The sequence below is a fragment of the Camarhynchus parvulus genome, chromosome Z (assembly GCF_901933205.1).
Source record: "Camarhynchus parvulus chromosome Z, STF_HiC, whole genome shotgun sequence".
NCBI lineage: Eukaryota > Metazoa > Chordata > Aves > Passeriformes > Thraupidae > Camarhynchus > Camarhynchus parvulus.
In genome coordinates, this window is record NC_044601.1 from 16,231,401 (window position 1) to 16,250,973 (window position 19,573).

Genomic DNA, 19,573 nt, shown 5'->3' on the forward strand with positions numbered 1-19,573 from the left:
CTACTGCACAGAGATAAGGAAGATATAACACACCCCCATGTTTTAAATAAGCACTGGGCAAAGTCACCCTGAGACATTCATTGTCTCTGCCCGAGAAAATACAAGTTACAATAATCTATTCAAACCTTACTACTCAACTTCAGACTGATCACATCTCTCATGCTGCATTTTGACAAAGGGGTTTTATACATTCAAAATGAATGAAAAAAGTTCAGGAAATATCCTTTTGTTAGAAGTCTTCTGGCTTTCCTAATAATTATTTTTGTGAAGACCAGCTATCTACTCTTCAACTCTGAATTTTCCAGTTTTTCTGACCCTCGGTCAAAGGAAGGAATAGACAAGGTTATATATTGACAAGCATATAAAGTCCTACCCATCAAGGAACATTGAACTGTTACAAGACATAAAATGTACTTGAACAGTGTGATCAAATGCTGCCACATGCGGGATGTGAACTGTCAATATTCATAAGAACTTGTGCAATCAGACATGGTTGTTTGAAGAACCATGGGACTTTTTATTTGCAACCAGAACAAATATGCCAGTCCCAAAGGACAGCCTAAGCATGGCACACTGCTTCTGGATCAGCCTGCCATTTGTACAGGGAGAAAAGAACTTCCTGCTGGGAACTGAATCTGGGCATTTGCAGAGAGGCCACATACTCCCAAAACACAGGCAGAGTTCTCATGGCTACTGTTTAAACTCCGTGAAAAAAGAACTGAGCAGGAAAGCTCTTTTGTCACTTCAAACACAAAGAACATTCTGCAACTCAGGTGAACGAGCTTGGTCAAGACCCGACCCCCAGGAACTTTCATAGGGCAAAACTAACCTGAGAGACCGGACTTCAGCAACTGTGCTTACTATTCCTTTGTCTAGGAGGCAAGGGAGCAACACAGCTATTGTCTTCTGACCTGCTGCTCCTTTAGAGGGGTCACACATTTTCACACAGACCTGGGGACAGGTGAGAATCAGTGCTGTAAACATGTACAAACCTCCTCCCACAGATTATATTAAAGCACCATCTCCTTCAGACAGAAGAAGCCAACAGCAACTAAACAAACTGCTCACAGCCAAGCGCAGGCTCTGTTATACCTTCATCTTCTCTCCACAAGGTAATTAAGCCAACTAAGTTAAGTCAACTACAATCTGCTTCTAGAAAAGGCAAATTCAGAGCCTAGCAGGCCTTGACCCGAATCTGGATGAACAGATTAATCAAACAGCCTCTCAGTTGAAGGACAGCCTATCTCAGCCACAGGGACTCAAACATTCCAAACAGCAGAGCAGTAAATCACAGAGGAGAACAGATTCTCAATCACAACCTTTCACAACATTTTGGAACCAGATCCTCACTTGCAGCATTAAAATGTCATGCACTATGAAGACTCTGATTTCAAACACAGCACTTCAGATACCCTGCCACCCATATGACTTTTTCAGGGGATCACCAAACAAAATATCAAGTGTGTACTACACCCAAAAAACCTTGTCAGTAACAGCATCACAGAGAAGTCCATACACAGTTACTCTGTTTCATACCAGTGACGTACCACCAAGCTTGGTCAACTAGATCAGTCAGTCTTGGTAAACTGTTGAAGTTACAGTAAGTTTACTTAAATCCCACCCCCAAGTAATGAAAAAACAACATCAGAGGAAAAACCCACAGTTTATTATATCCTTCCTTTGCTTGCACAGACCTTAACATAGCATTACCCTCAAGCAGCAGGACTTCACTAGCATCAATAAAAGTACAGGGGAGTGGTGATGCTTATTATGATTGCTCTCTAGGGCAGTCCTTCACAACTGGATCTTATATTAGAAATCCTCTGAATAAACATAGTCTATGGTCACTCCTGACATCAAAACCATACATGCCTTGTCTACATGTGCATATGACAAAATTGTAGAGTTTTACCTTGCTTAAAGTTTTTAGGGCTAATTCTGCCGCCTTTCGCACAGTCTCCTAAAAAAAGAAGTCACCAATTATTTCTGTTATTTTTATTCTTCTAGAATTAGAAGAATAATTAGAATTCTCATTATTAGAATAATTAATATTAATCAATAAGCATTAACAGTAGAACAGACAAGGCTATCTTCTTGGTCAATACTTAATAGAAAGTAGCAATATCTTTAGAAGAAAGTATTAGAACATTATTAAAAGATGGCTTTGTCCATCTGACTATCTGGTACAATCAATACATTGGCAGAGCTGAAACCCGGAAGGAGCCAAAGACTCTGACGTCACATATCCAAGTTCAGCACACCATATATCACCATGTATCAGTTCAGCACACTAGAAGTCCAAAATAAATGTTTTTATATTCAAAAGTTAAGCAACTAATCAGGAATTCTTTTATATCAAGGAAAAATCTCAAATCATCTAGAATAAGCCCAGCCAGAACGAAACCCAACACTTCAAACATAAAGAGAATTTTCAATGTGGCAAGCAAATTTTACTTTCAAGGAGCATGAAATTCTAGTCTGCTTAATACTCAAAACTCCCACTGGCTTCAAACTCACTTGTCAGAGAAATCTGTCTTTAAACACCTCAGAGCTTGATCACTGTACTGTTTGTTGAAGATTCCTATTCAGTTCTCAGTTCCATTACCTTAATGTCATCTTGCACTCTGAAAAGGACTTCCCAAATCTCTGGAAGCTTGTCTATGACATCATCCAAAGGTCTTCCTCTTAGTAAGTCATTTAGTGCTAGACAACTGCAAACAGGGAATTTTATTTCTTTCACAGTGTTCTTACTTGATATAGGTGTATATATTCAGATATCCTTATAAATATTAATAAATAGTTTAGAAAAATAAGAACTGTTTTACACTCCTTACTTTCCCCATACACTAAATCTACTCTGTCACAAGTATGTCTCCTTTGGCAGAGAAAAAAAATGCTCAGTCATTCAGGAAAAATCTGAAACACGTGACAGGAAGTAAAAAAGGCTGCCATGGTGAAAACTGCTACTGCAAACAATCCAGTGACAAAATTGTTTTAGTCTTCTCTTCTTTAAGCATACAATAAGAAGAAATCAAAATGATATGAAGTATGGAACTGAAATTAAAATGGAGGTTTTCAATACAGCATAGCTACAAACCATTAAAAACAAAAAGCAGTACGGCATCCTGCTGCCAAGTATATAACTGTCAGATTGACAAGGTTTCTAAGAGAAAACATTATTCCAGATGTAAGGACAGGCAAGAACTAGTAACCAGAAAACTCAATTCTTCAGAAGATGTTGTTTAGTGTAAAGCAACATGCAATAAAAAAATTCAGGCAAATAGCTTCAAGATTGTATCATACTTCCTAGGGCAGGCTTGGAAGTATGAGTACAAGGCTGGGTTGTATCCTGATGAAAGGATATGTTCTCTTTTCCTCCTCAACCTCTTCAGGTTAACAAGTTTACGGTGAACAAAAGAAAAGAACCGAGTTCAAAGACAAATCTGATACTTTTCCTAGCAATACCTGGATTCTCTGATCCTCCAAAGACTGCTGGTTAAGTTACTGATCAAATCCTCAAGAATTTCCTTCATGTACTTATCAACCTATAATTAATAAAAGGAAAAATCATGAAACAAGTACAGCTATGCATCCTTCTCCAGTACTCTGCAAAAAGAGTCCTCTTGGACAAGACAACCTGCTTTCAGACACATCAGATGAACTAATACTTGCCAGTGCTGTGCAAACTTTCTCCAACTGTGCTTTAGACACACCCTTCTCTGCACTACTTCAGTGCTTAACATTGTGAAAGATTCAACAAGAAAAGTCCCCTGTGGCCTTTATCAGCTGAACTGTTAAAATGCAACACCACACATGTATTTACTCAAGAAGCAGCTGGGCTTTAACGAGGGACTAGAGTGAACGACTTTACATTAAGATCAGCTTTCCTAGAGGAAAAAAATGCAAACTCAATTCCAAGCCTTGCAGAACCAGAGCAAGGGTATCTTATGAAAATCACTTATTCCTGAAATACACCTGGGAGGAGTGCTCCTCAAACAGATGGAATAGCCTCCAACCATGAGCTTCCTCCCACTTAAAAACTGAGGAACTATATTTAGATGCTCTTCCTTTAGGAAGGTATCTTAGGCCATAAGGATTCCTGAAAAACTTATCTTAAGCAGTAACAAAGCAATATCAAAGTGGAAAGACCCCATTTTAAGTAAATAATAAATTTTAATGCTGGCTGCACAAACAAGGTCAGCAAAATCCTTTCACATACGAGAGAGTGCAAAACCTTTGTGCAAGCTCCAAGCTCATCCATGAATTTAAACACCTCCTTTCCAGCGCAGTACCTCACCCCTTTCTGCACTACCCCTCCTTTCACAAAATGCATCTGTCTGTCCCACGAGGATCTCCAAGACACTGCTGGCTGGCAGCAAAGCCCCTTGCCACACTGTGCTGGTCACTCACCATAGACTTGTCAGTGACCAAGGCATTCCAGATGCTGGTCATTGCCTGCCGAATGCCCAGGTTGGGGTCAAACTGGTAACGGTAGAGCCGGGGAAGAAGTTGGGGCAAAAATGGAGCCAGCTGCTCTCCAGCCTTGGCAGCTATCACATTGAAACCAAAAGCTGCTCCCTGAAATAACAACAAAATAGTATCTGTTGAAACATTGTTCACTCACCCAGTTACTGCTCATGGGTACAACACAGTCAGGGGCAAAACTGACTGACATAGTTCAGATTTAGACCAGATCAAAAGGTCTAGAATGGTTCTAGAATTAGCCCATCCTCACTGCTACAGTAACACAGTAATCTCACACTCAGCAGACAACATACTACTTCAAAACTTTCTTCCAACCTTAAATTCAAGATACTGATGGATCTCATTTGCAGAAATAGTAGTGGTGAATTAAAACTATACAGATTTAAATACGTTCTTCAAAATGAGATTCTTTCTTGGCTAAAATGGTGAGGGTGGGCCACTGCTTCCTTACAACTCGGCTGACTTAGAAAAGTTAGAGTAACTCAGGAACTGAAAAACTAAAACCAAAATAACTTCACCTTATTTCTAAAACCTGAAATTTCTGGGGATTATAATTTTGCATCTGTCCATATTTACTATAAACTTCAGTATTTTTCTATGACCTTTTCTCTCTCCAACACTGTCAGTTCCACTGTCACTTCTAATACAGTGGAACTGATGCTTGCCTGTGAGGTCTCATGAGATTTGGCAGGATAGCCCAAGAAGAAATTACTCAATGAAGGCAGTGCAGTGACTGCCTCTAATGACCGCCTGTTTTCTGACTTGCAGTGTCAAAAGTTGCCACTCAAAACCCTGCACTAGGGACTTCAAAGGACAGGATGTGTTGTTTGGGTTAATCTAGAAAACAGCAATAAAGACACATTTTCAGTTAGGACTCCTGCCATGAAAAGCAAGAAGCTGCAGAAAGTGTAAGGAAAAGCAAGGCCTCCAAGGCCCTGAACAGCATGCTCTGTTTAGCTCTTGGGGGGAGTTTAGAGCATAGATTTCCAGATGTTCCCTTCAAATTAAAAGATTTTGCAAATTCTTCATATGCCAAAGCTCAACCCACACCTTCTGAGTGGATTTTTTGGACTCATCTGGGCTGGAGAAATTCCACAAGGGTCAGGAACCTAACTATGCTTCTGTGCTTTTGAAGTCACTGTTCTGAGGGAAGTCTTGAGATGTGATGAATTGTCAAACTCTGGATGAGAGTTAAAGCTAGGACTTGTTTTTTGCACCAAGTGGTGTTGTCAGGGACTCAAGTTCTTCCCTTCTTCTGTGAAGCCAGTGAAGAGTCCCCACACAAAAGCTCTGAATAGCACACCTAAATCTTCAAGCTTATGATGTTCCTTTTTTCACCTGGAAGTGGATCCAACAGTATTTTGGCTTTGCTAAAGCTCCCAGCTATTTTAAAATATCAAAACTTGAGTTAAAAAGGGGTATTTTTGACAACAGTGCTTTTTAGCAACTTCCTGATTACTTTTTACTCTGCCTCCTTAAATAACAAAGATCACTTTCCCTGGTATCCAAAATTTCATCCCGTTTTCAGAACATTATCACTGTTTGAACACATTAAGGATTGTCCTTCTAAGCACACTCAAAAAAAAAAAAAAAACAATGTCAGATAATTCAGAAGGGAATGTAGGATTTTATGAATACTCTGATACCAAAGTTTTCTTTTAAGAATTTCAAGCAATTCCAAATTTTTTATCAGCCTGCTAAATTTGCCTTGGACTGTACCAAAAATCAACACATGCAGTTATTCATAAATCATATAACCAAGAATAGAGAAATGGATTGTTGTTTCCAGAGTTCAGAATGGGAATGGAAGTTGTATGAAAGCAGAGCATTACCTTCCGAGAATTCCACATGGCGTGATGGTTGGCCAGATTCATGAATTTGTACACCAGGTCTGGCTGATTGAGGTCACTAGCCAGTGAACAAAGCTCCTTATAGGTGGAAAGACCTTGACTTTGAAAAGCAGAAGGGAAATCAGTGTTACTATTTTTATTTAGACAAATGCTACAACAGTAAAGCTATATTCAATTCACATTGTAAAACAGGCAGAGAAAGGTGAGTAGCACAGCTGTACTACACAGAAATAGTTACAGTAACTTAGACAACAAGAAGAAACAAAATGTCAGGAAGCAGATTTTTTAGGGAATTCTGTTTCAGCACTGACTGTGTCTCTGTGTCTCTGTCAGTAAACTTACCCATCTGGGGTTTTACTCAGACCTCCCTGAAATACCACAGTTTCTCCAGTCATCTCATGTTTGGCTCTGATAGAAAAGAAGTCTAGTATCAGCATTACCAAACTCTACAGTTGAATACACTGCACAGTACAGAACAGGTAATTTTGCTTTATTAACTCAGCAACTTGACTTTTTTTTCAGTTCCAATCCCACAAAAAGCATACAGGTGGGCAAAGCTACACACACTGCAAGGAATGTCATTAACTTATATCATGTGTAATATTAAGGAGACACTACAGCAAGTGAGAGTTTTGCTATGCAAAGGCAGAAACCCAAAACACTGAATGATGACCTTTCAGTTCTGTCCAGACACGAGCTATATAATGGACAGCAAATCTGTATTTAAAAATGAAATAATATCATTTCCATCAATCTTACTTCTTCCTGCCTACCACCAATGAATCCCTATACTCAAAGCCTAGGTTTCTATGATTCAGTGGCCAAACCTACATCAGGTTAGACAGGAGAAGTCTATTAAAGAGCATTTTCAATACTGACCAACATGATCTCTAGCCATAAGTCTTGTAAGACCAGCATTTTTCATACTAAAGCGGACAAGAGACCATTAACAGCACTTCTTAGCAAAAGGTGCATTTCAGCACAAGCAAGTCACCACTTCCACATCACAATGTGCAGAGTTGCTCTCTGCAATTACACAATGCAGCAAGTAGCAAATCTAAGTAAACCCCAACCCATTTGAACCACTTTAATCAGGACTGACATATTATTTTGAAGCTTTGCTGAGTGGAACAAAACCAAAACAACTTCAGTCACAAAATACTCTAAGCCAATTTAAGAAATGTTCAGTTTGACTCTCTGTGAATCAATATTGGCTTGCCCTTAACTCCAAAACATCCCTTTCCACACAAAAAAGAGGCACATTTTTATTCCCACTAGATACAGAGTACTCTCTCACTGTGTTGTGAATTCACTGTACCTTTTCCCAGTCATAAGGGTATCAACGAGCGTAGTGACTAGCTCTTGCTGATCCTGTTCACTTCCTAGCTCATATATCAGCCCAAGACCTTTTGAAGCAACATCTTGACTAAGCTCTGCAAGAGATTTTACCAAGCAAAATTCAAGATAAGCAGTATACAAATTTCAAAAGTAAGGTTCAATCAAAATCACGACATAGCAGACACAGTTGTGTTGCACACAAACTTTGCATTCTGAAGCTGTAAATTGTTCTGAAGGCATAAACTCCTTCAAATTAGGTGACACCTTCACATAACTATTGTTACTGCGAGTTTTGAAACAGCAGAAAGAGTTCCAAGATGCATAGGTATTCTGACATGCTAGTGGCACCTGAAATCAACTGTGGTAACACTCTCTTCGGCTTCAGCGAGCTTTGCATAGGCTGTTGGATGCCACTCTTTCCACTAGCTGCCATGGGTAGAGCTGTAAGCCAGAATGTGCTAGCTTGAAGAGGTCTCAGTGTTTCTGCTCATGCAGAACTCTGCAATATACATCCTGCTGCCCAAAACAGAGCTGAAGTAACACCACTTCTGGTACTACAGTCTGAAGGGGCAAATGCAGTGTGCTTTTTAGCCAAATGCACAAAAAAGTTGTGCTTCTGATCTCTGCACATGATGCCTAGAAAAGAAATCATTCCTATCAACATCAGAAATGCGAAGCTTCTACAGTCATCTTTTAATGCTGACAGAGTGTAGTTGACTATATGCCTGTTGATAGATTCCCTCCAGTCTGCTGAATGCCAATGAAAAGACACAACTTTTAAGATACAGCAGTACTTACCATCACTATCTGACAGAATTGAAACAAATGCACTTTGAATATCCTTGAGATGAGACTGTAAGACGAGAAAAGAGGACATTATTTTGAATCCTTCCTTTGGTCTCCAGGCAAGTTTCTAACAGAGGCTACTGTATCAATGGAGTTGTCTACTTGAGCTACATTTATGACAGGAATTGTCCTTGTTTAATACAAGGCAGCAATGCATCATAAATCTGGATAGCAGCCAGATAGGGCTTTCTCCATACCCAAACTGGTGAGCTTTGCCACCCCCCAACAAGGTGCACTGTTTAGATGAGTACAATATGGGGCAATGTTTTATATATAAAAATTTACATTTGCAAAAGCACCTCGCCCCAAAGCTCTTAATCAATACCTGTACAGTAAAAAATGGTTACTTGATCCCATCGCAGTCCATAGCAACTCTATGCAGATAGAAGACATTTTGGTTGGGAATGTTTTATGTAGTCCTTGTATAGGACTTCTCACATTTTCTCATTATGGACAAGCACTTTAAATATGAAGTTCATAAAATGTACCAAAAATACACAGCACACGAAGCACATTATAACTGCTCTTGGGTACCAAAGACAAATACCGTGAAACACTTAAGTTCTGCTCTCCTTCTGCTTCCCCTCCTAGACCTCTCAAATATTATTCAAACATAAATCCTAAACACTATACAGACACCAAACTCTTCTTCCCAAGGGAGGATGTAGTGGTACTTCATCTTACAACAGCTATTTACATTGAGATTACTCTGACTCGGTCAGATGTTTACAAAGGTGAAAAGCACCCTTGTCAGATGTTTACAAAGGTGAAAAGCACCCTTGTTCATCTGCCAGATCGTTTGTTCCTCTAGAAACAAAAGACAGGCCATGTGTCAAAAACCCCTCAGTACCTGCATGTGGAGAAAAGAGACAACAGAAGTGAAGGGGAAGGAAGGCACAGAAACAAGATGAGAAGCAAAAATAGGGACAAGGAGCCAGTGTTAGGAAAAGGCATATTTCTTACCTTAATTGCTTTGTGGGTGCTCAGCTTTTTCACCAATGACAGAAGCCAGATGCAAGCTGCCTGTCTAACATGTGGGTTGGGACTGATGATGTGCTTGTTCAAAACAAGGTCTAGGACCCAGGGCACCACGTCATTCACTTTCAAATCTATATGAAAAAAAATAAAGGTGGAGGAGAGGAACTCTTGAGAACTATCCCCACCCATTTAAATGGAAATAATGCAAAACCTAATGAACTCAAGAGTACTCATGTGACACCTTAATCTCTGCTTATTTAGGAACTCACTGGAATACTGGGAAAGTAATAATAGTAGAATAAATAACAGACATACAGAATCCTCCTAACTCTTCATGAACATGTTTTAGAACCTGTGGCCAAAAAGAGGTACCATTCACATTGCCTAAGACTCAGGGCAAAACTTTTTTTTTTGTTAAGACCCACAATTTCTGGAGCAATGGCAAGGTTTAATTTTTACCATATGCTCAGCTTTCTGTACACTGCACATCTTAGACTACTCTCACAAAATTAAAACGTTGTGTTTGCAGGTCTGAGACTGATATTTACAGTTGCCTGATTTGAAGCTAGCCTTTTGTGACACTTGTATTTCAATGGGTGGAGAACCTTAGTTCTTTAACAGAATTTCTGCATTTACTGCACGTAAATTTCACTTAATTGTATCACTTGAAGTGATTGGAAAACACTTGCAATTTGATTTTATAACCCTATTTTCCTGTTCAGGGTTTAAAATGGTATTTTTAAAGATCTGTGTATTAAAACCCCAAAACTAACTCAACATGGCACACAAAAAAACAAAAAACCAAACATACACAGAGTCAAGTGGCAATGAAGTACATAAGCAGCTATTTAAATAGCCCATGAATGAAGTCTTCTGCCCTCTGAGCAGACGGACATGACGAGGTAAAACAACCTGTGCATAACCACAAACACAAAACCTCTCTTGTGTATTCTGTTATAAACCAAACACCACAGAAATGAAGCTTGGAGCTAAGTGTTAGCCCAGACATTTCCCAACCCAGCTCCTGCATTAGGAAGACCTACCTGAAGGAGGGATATATTCCTCCTCTGTGACTGTCCATGCATCCCGTGCAGCCACTGAGCTGGTTCCAACAGCAGCACTGGTAATAGCTTCACCAACAGTGAACTGCAGCTCTATCTGTTTGGCCTGAAAAACACATCAGAGCATCACTGACAGTACTAATGAAGCATACACCAAAACTTCCAGCACTTAATCCACAAAACCACAGCCTCTCAGTCCCAGTCCCAATGTTCAGTAAGATCACTCTTCTGGTGAGCTTCTGAGACTATGTGGCACCTCAGACCCACTGAAGTTGATGGAAAATTAGGCAATGCCAAACTGTCTGACATGAATGATAAAAGCTAAATTTCCAAATTTTTTGAAGCATATCTTTGACAAAGTATTTACTAGTCTCTGCAGAAGCTCAAGGTGGTGAAAAGAAAGAATTCAATAGAATGAAAATAAAGTTAAAATTATGCTGATAGTGATTAGTGAAAATTACTATGGCTTAACTATAATAGGGAGTATTGAAAGAGTCTCCTGTAATTCCATCCAGAAGCTGATATCTTAAAAGATGCAGAAACCTTTTATTCACATTAAAATAATTCAGAGGGTACTTGTTTTGCTTCACTGTACTCCTTACACTATCCTCTGAGCCTTCAGGAACAAGATATGCCACTTTCTTGCCAGTACTTATGATGAATTTTATGTTATAAGAACTGGTTTCCACAACTGCTGAGTACCTCCTAGATAGTTTTCCTATGCTCTAGAAGCACAAAATGCTCAGGCTCCTGGAGAATCAAGTCCTTAGCTTCCTGCAATCTAAGACAAATAGGTTTTTTTTCAAGTACACCTTTTATAAAGGAAGTTGTAATGTCCCCATGCAGTTACAGGAGAAAAACATGGTACCCAGAAACATCTTTTGTTGTTAGGGTACAAGGTATTCTCAGTATTTTTTGTTGTCTAAGTATAGTGATAGGACAAGTGGTTAAAGGTTTCAAACTGAGAGTAGGCTTAGATGAACTATTAGGAAGAAATTATTTACTGTGAAGGTGCTGAGGCACTGGAAGAGGTCACTCATAGATGCCCCAACCCTGGCAGTGCTCAACGTCAGGTTGGATTGGGCTTTGAGCAACTTGATCTAGTGTGAAGTGTCCCTGCCCTGTCAACAATAGAGGGGTTGGAACTAGATCACCTTTAAGGTCCCTTCCAACTCAAATTATTCTATAATTCTATGGTTCTTGCATGTTTGATCAGATCAGAATTGGAGCACTCAGCAAAGCAGGCCTGTCTGCTACTCAACAGCCACTTCTACAATACAGAATCCTATGTCAGTATCAGCAAGGAAGAAGGGTACTAAAAAAGTTTTTATTTAATTTTGTTATCTAGCATATTGCAATATGTATAGAAGCTCTGAAGTACTGTAAAAGAATGCAGTGTACTTCAATAATGAACTTCGATGGACAAGTGATAGATATGTTTCTATAAACTTCTAATTCAAATGAGTTGTATCAGCTAATGTGGCTCAGAGGTATTCATATTACCTACTTTCAGGGTACTTTAGAAGGCCAAAGTACAAGCCTAAGGCTTCAATAATATAAGCTCTGGAGATTTTAAACATACAGTGTACAAAACCAAAATCTATAAGCCTCTTGGAGGGGAACAAGTATTTGCTCAGACTGAGGCAGAGACCTGGACTAGCAAGTTTTTAAACTATGGCATAAAGCCTTGTACCAGCCCCAAGTCTATCTCTGCTCTCCATTTCAAGGAAGTTTTAAAAAACCCAGAGGCACTTTCACAAAAAGTCAACTCCCTTTGTATATCTGGCTCTAGAGTACATAAAAAGCACCGGAAGAGAAATACTCACTGTAGTATAAAGGATAACATACTGATAGTGTCTCACCTCCACAGAATCCATTAAACCCTGCAGCAGTAGTTTCTGGTGGGGGAAATCTTCATCTCCCACTGGGAGATAACCTAATGTTTGTATTGCTCGTTCCTTCATCTTAAATATAAACAAAAAATAACACCATCATATAACCTTCCTGTAAGTCCATAAGATGCACTTTAAACCCACTATTTCTCACCCTTGCTGAAGTTTCACTGAAGGTATCAGATGTACATGCAAGCAGCTTATTAGATTAATCAGTGCACCTCTTTTCCAAAGTAGATCAGAACAAATGTCCTGTTACCTTTGAGAATTATGTGCAGGTAAAAGAAGATATTCCCATTTTTCTTGAATTAAAATGAAGACTATTCATATTTTTATCTCTTAAGCCCCTAGTTATGACTATAGAAAGTACAAGTGATCAGTATTAAACAATATTAGAAAGACCTAGACCCTAGCCAACTCACTAAAGCCAACAAAAAGCCTAATTCCTTTAAAAACCAAGGCTGAGTTTAGCATGTAATACATATACCTAGTGAGCAATCAAGAAATGAACAGGAATCACACGAACACTACAAAAATCTTGCCTTATTTGTTTCCTTGCTGGAAGGGATTCGGGCCAGTAAGTTTTCAACAAGTTGCAGCTTTGTAAATCCTGTTCCTTCATTGGGGATTGGCAAGGGGCCATTCCTGCCAATCTCTCCAAGAGCCATACAAGCACCCACCACAAGGAAGGGAGAGGTACTGTCCAAAAAAGAACCTACAGGGAAAAGCAAACCAGGATGACTCAGATTTTGTATTATTATTTAGCAGTGGACAGGCACTTATATTTTACCCATGCAAGAAGCAAAGCATTAATCTCCTCTACAGTTGGTGGGAAGCATTATGTTAGAAAAAAATGGGAGAGAAAGGAAACATTGAGAGGAATCTAGGCAATAATATCACTCCTGATTGTACTCTGTTGGTTTGCAAGTTACAAAGTCCACCTAGGTTTTGCTGAAATGTCCATACATCTAATCAGATTATATTCTTACAAGCTGTAAATTCTATCACAAAAATTGAACTCAACATTACTCTGTCTATGGGCTGAGCATCTCAGAAAAATATCCCAGAGAAAGCCTGGGGTGGACTGAAAAAAACCAACTATTACAATGCAGCAAAGTCTTAGGCAGGAAGTTACCTATTGTCTCTGTTGTCGACTTTATAAGTTGTTCTTGTTCCGGCATGACTGAAGTGTTTGGCTGTTCTATGTCATGTAGCTCCATTGTTCTGATTTTCCCTTTGGCCAAGTACCTTCCTACTGTAAATCCCAAAGCCAACAAGGATCCATGTTGGACCTCCGGGCTCTACAGACAATACCAACAGTGCAAAAAATCTCATTTTCAAAGTAAGTAACACTTTGCACAAAGCACTCATTTAAAAACACATATGGACAAGCCAGAAGGTGCCCTGAAGAATGCAGAGCTCTAACACATAATAAAACAACAGAGAGTTTGATATTGTTAGTGCTCTCTGATGGATGGAGTTCTTCAAGATTCATTAACAAAACTTAAAAGAAATCTAGGAGGACAGATAAGAAATTTATCACCAGCACTCACATTCCTAAAGCCACCCTTTGGTAGCTAGACTTAAAAAAACCCCCCAAACTACATTGTCTCTGCTTAAAAACCAGACTATATTCAGACTAAGGGGACAAAATGTACTTTTTGGTAAAAAGCAGTCCAGGGTAATTGCTCTACATCTGTTCTACATGGCTAAGAATGAGTTCGGACCTGGCCTATGCTGAAGGCAGTGCCTCTACAGCTTGCCAGGCCACAAATTGTGAAATCTAATCAATACAAGTAAATGTCAAGAATACCAGTTTCTCCAATGCTGATTTGGTGCTGGAACTATTTAATGACCATGTTTATTCCTGTAAGTGAATTCTAGCAAAAGGATTTTGTGGAGAAACAAGGCTGTGAGACTCAAATGCTACCTAACTGGAAAAAAAAAACAAAGAGAGGGGTGCAGGAGCTTAAGCTTGGATTAGCTCATTCCTCTTGTTTCTTGACACTACAAATGTTGCACCGGTGCAATTGTGGTGCCACAATGGGATCCTCAACCTAGCCTGGCCACCAGGAACTGTTCCTTGATGTGGTCTCACTGCAGCAAGCCAGCAGAAGATGGATCCTTCCTCCATCTCCACTTTAGTTATCCATTCCCACTGCAGTCCTTACTGAGACACTAGGATCACCACCACTCCTACATGTACAAATTCAAGCGGTTTTGTACAGCAGCAGCAAGTCAGAGCTCTACCTGACTCAGACTCACAAAGGCATAGGAACACCCTGCTTTTTTTTTTCTTTCATGGTTCACATGGATGAGTGAGGCTGAAAGCAGTGGGGCATTGGGACCCATCTACACTGACTTCATGACTGCAGGAGCTGTGCCCTACACAAAAGTGAGCAATGACATGGCTTTGGCTCACACGCAGAGCTTTCACAGATTCAAAATAAATCATGTTTGTTAACTACAACATAAAGCAATCAGCACTTCTCATCAGCCTGTTACCTGCAATGTAAAATGGTGGCCCTTTAAGTCCATTAGAGAGACTGATAAAAAACCATTTTGGGGAAACAGAACCTGGAAATACTACTACTTTCCCTCCCACGCAGGATTCAAGACACACCAGCACAGAAACCAGACCAATTTGTTTTCAGGACTCCTTTTCTATGCTTGCAGTGCCAAAATGGAGAAATAAGGATAAAGGGAGGCAAAAGGAGCTGCTGGAGAAGGGAAGACAGGTAAACCCAGCATGTAAAGACACAGCTGTGGAGGCCTGCTGAGCAGTCCACGTGGGGCAAGAGAGAAGAAGGCACAGCCCTAACACAGCGCAAGATCCTGAGGTGGTGAGGACCCAGTAGGTGACTATGGCTCAGGAGGGAAGAGCTGAACATTTAACAAGTTAAAAATTTTCTTGACTCTGTGAATGCTCAGGAATAAGGAACAGGTAAACAGTTTGAGGTAGGTAGTGTGATCCATTACCACTCAATGGGATGCAGCTATTTAGCTGGCTAAAACTGGTTAAATACATGACGGTGCTTTGCTTGGAATGTGCCTCCATGAAATCCTCCTACTGACCTTAACAGCTTCAGGGATTAATTTATTTAAAGATCTGTTGCACTCACCTACAACAAAAATCCATTCTCACCATCCAACTGGAAGCCAGTTAGTTATTTTTACACCCAGATTAAGGTTAATACATCCTGGACACATGGTGAGATTCAAATATCCTATCAGTTACATGACATGAGAAAAAAACAAGAAGCAGACAAAGGAAGGTAGTTACATGGCTGTCTTTTGTCATCTTGATCAGCTGCTCCAAGGATGCCCTAAGCTCATCTCCAGACATGGTAGACAGCACTACAGAATAAAACAGGGCTGCAAGCTCACGCATTTCCTCTTTGTTAGTGTTCATCAAGTTCTGTGGGAGTTTAAAAAAAAACAAGCCTTAAAATATGGAAGCAGCTTCTTACCCAGTCTGTTCATAAAAACCTTCAATATACAAAGACAATTGTCATGGAGATACATAAACAGTTCTTAATTCAGAAAGCACACTTTAAACCAACAACATTATCACTTAACAAGAAATATAGCTCTCAATTCAACCAAGCATTCATTACACACTGAGCACTTTGGTGAAAGAAGACCACTAGCCATAAGAGGGTCACCCACCAGCTCTGTGTCAAAACCACGCACATCGAATTCTTGGCTGAATTTTGTCTTCAGCTAAGAGCTTCCAGGTTTTGCATTCATACTGTGCTAAAAAAACCCATACCGTAAACCACTACACTTTCCCTGAGCTGCTGGAGGTTACCATGCTCTTCTTATTAATCAAAGGGAATTTCAAAACCTCAAGAGGGTTAACCATTCAAATGCAACCAAAAAAAAGTGTCAGGAAATCACAGTTCTAAAAGCAAAATTACCCAATTTGAATCTTGTATTGTCCAAATAAGTTATTAAAAATTAAATTTTGGAAGCTTTGGGTAATTTGTTAAGACATAATCTTACCTCTACCAGCAATTTGATGTATAATGCAACACATTCCCATGAAAAATTCATACCCAAATCTTTGAGTGCCTTGCGCTACCACAAAGAAACCAAAATGAGCCCACACAAGCAAACAAGAAATAATCCTTCAGGGTCATGAAATGTATTGTTAACTTCAACATAGCATCAGATCATATATCTGACCTCAAACAAACCCTTCACCCTGTTTGTTTCACTTGACAAGGCAAAACCACATGAAATATGATTTACAACACTATTTCTGAAACTCAGTACTATCAGTAACTACCTCTAGAAGCTTGATTCTGCAAATGGACACTAGGCCAAGGACAAAGAAAAGCTTCCTACAAATGATGAGGAATACTGAAAAGGGCAATGTTTTTAAGTATTCTCCCGGGCAGGTCATACCTGCACGTAAAACAGAAGTGATAACCTGCATATAGCACAATGCAGCACAGATATCATCAGGAGAAACTATTAGAACACATTCTAATGTTTTTTAATACTTGACTAAGTATTTGTTTCTGCCACATTGCCCCAGTGAAAGCAATAGCAACCTGTAAGACCTTCAAAAATCCTAGGTGTTTGAGGTAAATAATGAAAAAGCAGAGAGCTGCCTGAGGAAAGAATCCAGGGAACACTGACTTCCCTTTGGCTTATTCCCAAGCAGACTCCAGTGTATGGGATTTCTTTTGTCTGGGGTTAATAAACAGAAAAAAAACATCTCCAGAGGAAGGTCCCTGAAACAACTAGGGATGTAACTAATCTCATCATCTAAGAAGTCATTCACATCTTCCCACTGAAAACATTCACTCTGTCAAAAATGTGCAGAACGTTGTCTTCAGTTTTCTTCTGCAGAGAAAAAAATGGATGACTATACCTAGGATAGCTGACAGACCACCTAGAACATGCAAGTGAATGAACAAAACAGTAATGTAGAAGAACCAAAAAATAATTTTCCCCATCCTGGCACATACAACATTTCATGAGGTGCTGACTATGAGTAGAAATACCAGATTTCAAATCAAATGCATATTTGGAAATAATACTCTGTTTCATCATGGGAAATGTGCCAGATTTTACTAATGCCAAATTCCATCCATCCCCCAAAAAACACCAAAAAAGGGGTTTTCACAATACCTTAATCCAATCCATTTTGTCTACAAATCTGGCGGCTAGTTTTTCTGGATACACTGAAACAACTTCTAGAAGACAATACATGACTGGTAAACCTAAACAATAATTAAAGAATGAGGTTATTAAATAGCTCTAGTATTTACAACAATGTAACATTCAGTGCTAAAAAGAGGTAAATAAGTATCAGGCATTTATTTGTAAATCACTAGTAATAACAAACAATACAGAATAATAAGGTATATTTCTCAGACATTAGAATTCTAATAGAAGCAAACAGTCTAGTAGGAATTCATTCAAAATGCATTCAAATTTTAGACTATGCTTGTGGTGGATAGGCTATTATCAGAGTGAGGAAGACACAACATTCTCTGGTGAAGAAGCTGTTATATACAATGGCTTCATAATTCCATACTACTATATCATCTGATGCTACAATTTTACAGTTATGATTTCTCCCACCTACAAAACAGCATGGAAGAAAACAAGTTTAAATGAAATAGTATATAATCTATGTTTCAACTCTACAATTTCTGAAGCCAAGTTCAAAAAACAAGACAACTCATTTCTAGTAGGAGAAGACGCTTATTTCTTCAGCATAGTGCTGCACACAGTTTCTTACCTCCAACACCAGCTAAGAGCTGCTGAAGAAGGCCAATATATATATGTACAGGGTTGGTTTCTGCACTTTTTGAAGAGGAGGAGGAGGAAGAGAAAGGTAAGTGGTTGCCAGACATGAGGTTTCTTATGTAACGTCCAATGGCGGGAGCATGATCTTGCATGTCTGCCAAGCTCTGTGAGGTTGGCACCACACCAGCACTGTGAGCAAGACACATCCGCAGATAGAGAACTATCTAAGTAGAGAAAATAAAAAACATAGGATCCTGAATGCATAAGCACTTGAAAAACCATGCAGGAAACGAAAGAGCAGAGAATATGCTGTATTCAGTGTAGGCAAAATGGATTTTTTTTTTCTTTTATCAAATATAGACAGAGAAGTTAACATAGAGACAGGAACAAATATGAAGTGTAACAACCTTAGGATCACTTGCCTGACAACCCTACATCACTTCCTAAAGATTAAATCATATGCAGACTTTTGGTTTATCACCAGCTGATGTAAGTCCGTGCAGGAAGTTCAGCCAGTACTCTATACCAATTTGGCATGTGTACAAATGCAACCCAACACATTGCTAATAGAAATCTCACTTCCCATTTCAGTTTGTTTCTACAGATCACTGGATCCTGGGATTCTGTTAGGAAAAATGCCCCACGGAACATAATGGGACCTCTGCACAGAACTGCCTGTCTGTATCTAATGCTACTCCATTAGAGATGCTGCAGAAAGCAGTGGAGCAACCCTCTTGTGAACATTTCTCCCAAACCCCCCATGACAATCTTGTTTGGACTGCCATTTAAGGACAAAGGATGGACAGTTAATCCCAACATCTGTTTCAAAGAATTTTAGAATGTAGGGTGACTTATGGTACTGTTTCTTACACTGTCCTCTAGACAAATAGTGGTACACATATCTGAGGAAGTAAAACCAGATAATTACCTCTCCAAATGTGGCAGGATTAAAAGGTAATGCTGCAGTTCCAGTCATATATTTAGCTGGAGTTTTCATTCGGTGAGTGGCCTAAACAACAGAATACATTAAGAGTATTAAGAGTGGACCATCCAGACCCACAATAACAGACACGTTGGAAAGCTCAGTGAAATTTTGCTGATATGAGTGTGTTAATCCCCCACTTAGCAACTGAAAATGTGTAACACCTCTGTAATAAAAAGGGCACAGTGTACTTGGTAATATCAGTTCCATCTACTTTACACCAATTCAGAAAGTGAAAACTCTGAATGCATGAGAGAGAATAGCAGGGGAGGTTGAAGGAGTACAACATTCTTTCTTCCTTTCAGGAAACAAAGAAGCACTTAAGAATTTAGAAGTAAAGTACCTCACAAACTTCCAAACTCTGAGCCTCCCCCC

At 39.4% G+C, this 19,573-nt stretch overlaps 1 protein-coding gene across 2 annotated transcripts in view; it reads right to left on the minus strand.

Annotated features, from left to right (window-relative positions):
- ECPAS (Ecm29 proteasome adaptor and scaffold) overlaps window positions 1-19,573 on the minus strand; it is a 56,903-nt gene that overhangs the window by 11,964 nt on the left and 25,366 nt on the right. For both annotated transcript variants that reach the window (XM_030968224.1, XM_030968225.1), the window contains exons 17-34: window positions 19,145-19,225; window positions 18,209-18,440; window positions 17,593-17,684; window positions 15,734-15,868; window positions 13,586-13,751; window positions 12,993-13,165; window positions 12,421-12,522; window positions 10,541-10,664; window positions 9,483-9,628; window positions 8,472-8,526; window positions 7,654-7,768; window positions 6,678-6,743; window positions 6,318-6,435; window positions 4,411-4,578; window positions 3,466-3,545; window positions 2,606-2,711; window positions 1,913-1,960; window positions 830-951 (exon numbers count right to left, since the gene is read on the minus strand). In XM_030968224.1, coding sequence (XP_030824084.1) covers window positions 830-951; window positions 1,913-1,960; window positions 2,606-2,711; window positions 3,466-3,545; window positions 4,411-4,578; window positions 6,318-6,435; window positions 6,678-6,743; window positions 7,654-7,768; window positions 8,472-8,526; window positions 9,483-9,628; window positions 10,541-10,664; window positions 12,421-12,522; window positions 12,993-13,165; window positions 13,586-13,751; window positions 15,734-15,868; window positions 17,593-17,684; window positions 18,209-18,440; window positions 19,145-19,225 — 2,129 coding nt within the window. The remainder of the gene's footprint in view (window positions 1-829; window positions 952-1,912; window positions 1,961-2,605; window positions 2,712-3,465; window positions 3,546-4,410; window positions 4,579-6,317; window positions 6,436-6,677; window positions 6,744-7,653; window positions 7,769-8,471; window positions 8,527-9,482; window positions 9,629-10,540; window positions 10,665-12,420; window positions 12,523-12,992; window positions 13,166-13,585; window positions 13,752-15,733; window positions 15,869-17,592; window positions 17,685-18,208; window positions 18,441-19,144; window positions 19,226-19,573) is intronic.